General features: G+C 37.1%; 1 protein-coding gene across 1 annotated transcript; it reads right to left on the bottom strand.

Annotated features, from left to right (window-relative positions):
- Positions 1 to 2226: 2226 nt before the first annotated feature.
- Positions 2227 to 6808, bottom strand: LOC112012535 (uncharacterized). Its single transcript, XM_024044906.2, has 4 exons — positions 6056 to 6808; positions 4899 to 5063; positions 4077 to 4763; positions 2227 to 3681 (listed from the first exon to the last, which is right to left on the bottom strand). The coding sequence occupies exons 1-4, from the start codon at positions 6431 to 6433 to the stop codon at positions 2566 to 2568; spliced, it is 2346 nt and encodes a 781-aa protein (XP_023900674.2). The 5' UTR covers positions 6434 to 6808; the 3' UTR covers positions 2227 to 2565.
- Between the last annotated feature and the right edge of the window lie 914 nt (positions 6809 to 7722).

Here is a 7722-nt window from a genome sequence, read left to right as displayed (position 1 = left end):
TATGCTTGGTGAGCGGATATCTCCATGGCACTATATGGTGTTCTCAGTGATGTCTCGGATCAGTTTGTATTGTACTATTCTCGGACCCCCCATCACTTGGTCGATACAATCTGAGAGGGTCTGACTTATGTGGGCCTTGGCCTTAGGCCTACACTTGATTTATGGACCATACAATATATATATAAACAAACATGGATCTGTTTAAATGAGCATATTCTATTTTTTATTTTATTTTAAAATTAAGTTTTGTAAAATTACATTAGCAATGAGTTAATAGTTAAAATAAATTGAGATTTTAAATTAAAACAAACAAACAAACAAATTCAAACAAGATAGATAGGACCTTGGACTTGGGGTCTTCTTAATCCTTTCTTTAATCTTGCGCTTAGGCACGAGCTAGCCCAAGAACATACCCAATGGCTGAGCTAAGCATCAAACTCTCAGGAGATCAACAAGTTTGTAACAAGTTGAAGCTAATATTGGTGTGCGTTTGAATCAGTTTTTGCACAAAAGTTTTTGGTTTATTTGCGATTTGTTTGCTGAAAATTGACAAAAATACAATTGTATTTAACAATTTTTATTTTTTATGAACTGAAAATTTTATTCAACAAAAAGAAAATTACAAGGAAACAAAAGAGGTAGCCTCCCTTTCTGCAAAACTATACACACTCGGGGGTCAACAACCAAGACCAAAATAACCAACCATATCAACCTTGATTCCTAGACCACTTAGCTAATTCATGAGAACATTGAGAAGCAATATTAGCCTTACGATAAACCCAACTATAAGAAATTGAACCCAAGGAAAAACATGCCACATGGACAGCCTCTACAAAATGATTTAGTCTCCAAGGAATACTGGGCCTAATGGCTGAGATGGGATCTATACATGTCTTAAAATCACTTCCTATAACCACAGGTAAAGCATCATAAAACAAGTTGTAAGATTGACTCCCATAAAATTTCATCCGCCTTGGATTGAACAAGGCTGATGGTATTCACTTTCTTTGAATGAGCAAATACCAACTTCTCTCTAATAAAAAAAAAAAAAAAAAAAAAAAAAAAAAACTTTAAAGTTGAAGCCTGCCAAAACTCAAAAGCCCATCCCAAAATTGAAGGGCTGTGGGCTTTTTTTTCTTCTATTTTGGGTTTTCTGACTGGTCATAGGAGGAATCAACTTACGACTACTCAAAGGATTTTAAGCCAACAACATTGAACGGTGTTTCCAAAAAGAACATTCATGGTTAAAATCCTCTATTTTTGTTTTTGTCTAGGTTATCAAGATTGAGATTCTACACGGGTTACTCATAACCATGATTTTTGTGACTATCGAAAAATAAAATAAAACAAAGTAAAAGTAATCATCCTGTCAATGTCTATAATGGGGTACATTGACAAGGCATAAGCTTCGGATTCGCTCACATGCGTTACTAACAAACCCAAGATAATCTAGCTAAAAGTGACGATCTCTCCTATTACTTGGGTCCCATAGGATATAGTTTGCTGCAGATTAAACGGTTTATCTGAACAATGAACAGAAATAGTCAAAAGCCTCAACCTACCTTTAAACCTATCATCATCACCAACCACCATGTCTGTTATTATACTGATGATTCAATTAAGATTTCAACCAAACTTTGGTTATTTACTAATTAGGTGTATTACACACACAAAAGTCTGTACATTTTACTTCGTCCATTCTAGAGAAAACAATATAAAATTTGAACTACGATATTAACTTTGTACCTACGAGTTGCTCGTGGGAATAATTTACAAGGACAATTATTATTGATGAATATAGAGAGAATAGAATATTCTAAACGTGCATTGTTGGGGTCAGGGTCTCTATAGAGAAATCTCTCACCCTAGGCATTGGATTTTTTGTAGTGTAGCTTTGTGGGAATCGAATGCATACTTTAGGCTTAAAATTTACCACCCAAAAGAGTGGCCAAACTACAGAATCTTTCCACATCTTTACACACGCCAAGACTGGAAAGTTCATCTTTACAGCATAGAGGATACAGCTAAGTTTGGAATGAAATATTTGGTTCAATATGAATGATTGTCAGAAATTCAGAATCCTAAGTATAAGCCATATAGAATCTCACTGTCAAATCCCAGTAAGGTAATGGCCAACTGTAAATATATGGGAAATTGGAATTGGAAAAGAGAAACAGTTGGATTATGCCTATTAGTTAATGTAACAGTCTGCAAAAGCTAAAAATCTTTCAAAAAGGAGAATTTTTAGAAATTTGCATGAAAGGGTTAGATTCACATGCAAAGTCCAGTTTGACTCAGTTGGAAAAGAAATTACAGTCGTGTACAGAAAACCCCTTTTCAAAGAAGAACATGGGACTCACATGCCACAACAAAATACAGACTGCCATTTCCAGTGCAACTTAAAAGAGACAAGTCACAAACCCCATCTCTCATATCATATACCACTCAAAAAGATCAAACGGGCTCCCTATTTGTTAAACTAATACACATCAAAAGACACCCCATTATCGAAAAAGAAAAAAACTAGTTAGAGTAATCACACTTCCTACAATTTACAGTAAGTCTCTATGTAGCAGCCTCTGCTAATGTAACATCGACATTTTGTGTTGTAGCTGCAGTCATTTCAGCTGTTGGAATTTCGGGTAGTGGTTGTAAGAACTGTGTGTACTGGAATTCAATCTGTAAGCGTTGATGAAGAGGGGTTGACGCCATCAGACCTTTCTTTATATCCACCTGCAATTCCCTTATTGGAATTGCAGCCAAGAAGCTCTTTATGTACTCTTTGCAAGACTCCTTCCCTCGACATACAACCTCCTCTTCCTCGCTCTTTAAGGATTCCTCATGCTTGGTTACGACTGTCCCTGCTACAGAACCCTCTTCCTTCATGTTGGCGAGCTGAGCCTGCCGGTTCTTGGGTTCTGCTGCTGTAACAATCTGCTGATCACTGGCTGTGTTTTCATCTGATGATTGTCCAGCATTTGGCATTTTATAAATTGCAGTATCTCTGTCAAATTTCAAGATATAGGCCTGATTGCATCCCTCATAGAGCCGCTCCCCTAACGTGTCAATGATGTAATAAGCTTCGGGCTCAACCTTGAGGATGAAAAAATGGTCATTCCAACTGACAATGTACACTTGAGGTTCACCATTGCTTGGACATTCTGAACCAGTGCGGCTAATCTCATCCCAAATGTTGTCAAAGGACATGGCACCATGCAGAAAGTCAAATCTTCCCTCTTCCATCCCCTCTGGATGGAAAAACCCAATAATGGATTTCCCAGGCACTACTGAAAGAGGGCGTATCTTGGCTTGAAGGACTGTTTCAAGATCAAAGTGCTTGTCAGGGAATCGCTCCTTATATGTTTCGTTCTCACAAAGGCTCCTCCACTCTAAAGAGCCTTCTCTGATTAGACTATCAAATTGGGACTTTATGGGCATGAGATCACGATTGCTCTGAAACCAATCGGCAATGACAGCAACAAGAGCTGTACATGCACTCTCGCCTGCTGCCCGCTCACTCCGCTGATCAATGGAAGCAAAGAAAACTTGGGTCTCAAGCTTCATGTGTCCATCACGACTGGTTACTTCTTTCTGCTCCCAACTGCCTATGGCAAAATTGTCATCCCCAAAATCAGAAACTGAGGACCGATTTGCAGAGGAATCCTCCTCTGTCTTGTGCCACTGCCAAAATGATTTCCGTTATTGAAGTTAGATTTCAGAACGGTTGTAGAAGAAAACAAATGTATAGAATATTAAATATGAACCTTACAGCATAAGTTTCATGTCTTCAAACAGAGTAACAATTTTGATTTGAGATCAATGAGATAATAAACTGCTTTTTGGTCAAGTTTCAGCTCAGCTTTTATCAGCAATAATTTAGAATAAGAGCTTGACATAGTAATTTTCATAAGCAAACAGATGTAGGTATCATTGTTAATATATTCTATCTTTCAAAATAATCATTCAGGCTTTCCCTTATTTTCTCTTTATACTTGACTGGAAATCAAAGAATGCACAGAAATCATGAGCTTCTTTCCTAAACCATGAAAAATATGCAATTAAGAGTATATTCTTACCCCAAGAGAGAGAGATTCATCGGAGCTAAGCTGTCTACGATCAAAATCGATGTCGTCACCACCTTCTTCTCCATATGCCTTCTTCAATAATGGCTCTCCTTTGGCTTTGGGAGACCTGAAGTTCAGCTTCCTCTTCTTCCAAGGTAGTATGCTGCGCCTTGAACTTTGCGATAGAGATGGCTCAGGCACAGATGCGGTTGAATCCTCAATGTTTGAGCACCCAACATCTGATTTGCGATTGCTGTAGTAAACCCAATCCTCATCTCCACTGTTGATCCTCATATTGGAATAAAATGATCCTCCAGCATAATTAGCAGATGCCAGTGTGCCATAACTGAAAGACTTCCGGACAGTAGATTCCACCTTGACCTCATCTGATTCTCCATCCTCAAAATCATCAAGTGAGTCTGAGTCAAATGGGTAATTATACTCGCCATCCTCACTCCTGGCAGAGCATCTACCCTCACTGCCCTCTTCTTCACGGCAGGCCTTTTTCACTCTCCTTGCTGACACATAATCAGTAAAAATTTTAACCTTTCTAAGACCAGCTTTAATTGCAGAAAGCTCATCCCTTTCTGTTGAGACAGTTTCTCCCAACTGGGTTGGTGATTGAACAGGCATGATTGATCTCTGCTCTGGCTCCATGGCTTCTTGAGCAGTTCTCAGTTCCAATAAGCTTATTGATATCTGCATGAACAACAAAAGGTTACCTTCAGAAGATATGAAAACATTGGACAGCAAAATGAAAAAGGAGAAAGTGTGAGTTTTCTCTAAACAGATAACAAATTACAAACTACTGAAAAGTGATGGGAAGGCACATACACAGAGTGAAGGAGTAGGCTCAGCAGCAGCACCGCCAGAAAGTGTGAGAGGGATTTTTAACTCACACTCTTTTTGATCAGCTGCAGAAGCATATTCAGCAACATTCAATGAAGCCGTTCCGACAACAGGGGCCTTGTTCTTTGGTCCTAGACCTCGATTCAAGCCCTGGATTACAAAATTGCACTAAAGTCATGAAAAGTTCATTCACAACTCTCTGAAGTAAAAAAAAATGAAAGATGACACAATTAGATTGAGAAACTGCTACAACCTTCTATCCACAAGACTAATATCATTCTAACAAGAAATGAATTCCAGAATTGTAATGATAACATCTTCACTTACAACAACATAATTCTAAGAAAAATCTACCAAATATCATAGGTCTCACAGAGTGAAAATACTAAACAATCTGCAAAACAATTTGCTCCAAATCCCAACAAAATTACAAAAGAAGCATATTTTTTGGTATCGGAGATAGTCAGCATGAACCAGAAAGTCAGGAACACAACACAACCACCGGTCAAGTACCCTCCAAAATAAATCTGATTCCCCATACCTTTACTAACTCAGTTACAGAATTGATAACATACAAAATCCACTCATCAGTTCCACAGAGAGGAATTGATGAACGTAGAAACATTCATTCTCTCAAGTCAACTCCCAACAGTAATTCAAAAGAGAAGAAGTAATAAAAAAATTATTTAAAAAAAAAAAAAAGCCGCACGTGCCAATATTCATCCATCAAAATTCATATCATGCTTCATTTAATTTTCAAATTTTATACAAACACGAAAAATTCGAAGATCAATTCAGTAATTCACCTATATTTTCAAGGATAAACACCTTAAAGCATTCAAACACCCAAAAAGAAAAAAAAAAACTAACAATAATCCAATGAAATCAATCTCCTAAAAAATGCTACAAGATTTTCAAGATTCATACCCAAAAGCCAAGAAAATCAAACAAACAAAACCCCAACACAAAATTAATCACAAAAAATCAATCCTCCCCAATCCCAATCAAACCCAGAAAAAATCCCACAACCCTTTAAATGTAAAACCCCCACTAATTTACAAAAACCCACCAAAGACCCACAAAAGAAAACCAAAAAAATATTGAAGTTTTTAGAGATAGAGAAGAAAAGCTTAAAAACTCACATTGAAAACAGAGAAAGAGATCTCCCAAGGGTGAAACACATTGTCCTTATACGCAGAGAGATTACAAAAGCTTTGAAATTCTTCGTCCCACTCAACGACACCGTTTTCTTGGTGCTGCTCACCTCCCACCTCTACATCCACCTCTCTTGTATAGTTTCTCTTCACGGCTGTCCTTCTCAGCGAGCTCAGAGCCAATTTGGGACCCTTCCACTTAATCTCGACCGTCAATCTCGCCACCTCACCTCCTCCTCCTCCTCCTTTCTCCGCACCCGCCCGCACCAGATCAAAACCCTCCAGTCTCCGCACCACCAGCCTCACCTCGTATTTCTTCGTCACCAGAGGCGGCCATGGCCGCCATCTCATCATCTTCACCACCATTATTTCTCAAAACCAAAAACAACCCACTTGTTTTTTTAAGGGGAAAAAAAAATTAAAAAAAAAAAAACGTTAACACAAAGTTTGAGAGAATCCCAGGAAGTTTTTTTTTTTGGGTGTTAAAAAATGTTCCACTTCGGATCTTGGAAAAACAGCTCGAGGGATTCAAAGGGCTTATAAATGGGGAAAAAATTTACAAACTTCAACGGATAAATATGAGTGCTACGGAAAGAGAGTGAGAGAAAATGGAAGAGAATATGCCGTTAATGTTGCCATGTGAGAGAGAGAGAGAGAGAGAGAGAGAGAGTTTTAGAGAGAGAAAGGAAAGAGAGGGTCTTTATCGATGGTGAAACAAACAACACACTGTGGCTTCGAAGAAGGGTTTGGTTTGGTTTTTTAGGTTGGGACTTGGGGACACTTGACTTGGGGTTAACCACACTTGGTAACTAGAGTTACAGTGACTGACCACCTGTGGTTAAAACTGGAAAAAAAGAATTAATAAAATAAATAAAAACAACAAAAAAACAATTTAGGAGTAACGGCGTATTAACGAGGTAGTTGACTTCCGTTGTTCTTTTTTGGGTTTGGTCTTGATACTCTCTCTCTCTCTCAGCCTTTGCTTTTTATTTTTTTATTTCTAAAAAAAGGAGGATGAGTTGGAGTGATTTTTTCTTGGGTACTTCCAACTGACTTTGAAATAAATTGTAACAAGAAATGATGTGTATGGCATTTATGGTGCGCCCATTTGTGTCAAGGGCCATCTAATACCTGTAGAAGATATCATCGAATACTATCTTATGTGGAAATTGCTAATACTATATATATAAATATAATTAACTATAAAGGCAATAAGAGAAATTTTAAGATAAAAAAATGGTTTCACTTTCATCTTTTTTAACCACTGATCACTTCTATTGGTAAGTGAATTATTATGAGTGGATAGGAATCAACTTTGTTTCCTTTTATCATAAAACTAATCCAATTCTGTTACGTTAGTTTTGATATTTTGGGATTATTTGATTAGACGTTTTGAAAGCTTAATATAGTGTTTCTAAAACTCAAAATTTTGCTTTGTAACCATAATTCTTTATAATTTTTTTTACAAACGTTAATTTTAAACTCAAAACTTTATTTTCTAATAGCTTATATAAACCGAAAAACATTTTCTAAAAAATGGCATAATTTTTTACATTTCTAAAAAAAATATAACTCGTTTCCTCTGTATTATGGAATGTGACATCATATTTAGTGAACCACAATATGTCGATCGAGATCGTTAACTACATAACCAC

Source organism: Quercus suber, unplaced genomic scaffold (genome assembly GCF_002906115.3).
Source record: "Quercus suber isolate HL8 unplaced genomic scaffold, Cork oak 2.0 scaffold_152, whole genome shotgun sequence".
Lineage (NCBI taxonomy): Eukaryota > Viridiplantae > Streptophyta > Magnoliopsida > Fagales > Fagaceae > Quercus > Quercus suber.
The sequence above is the reverse complement of the archived record's forward strand: the minus strand, read 5'-3'. Positions and strand labels throughout refer to the sequence as shown.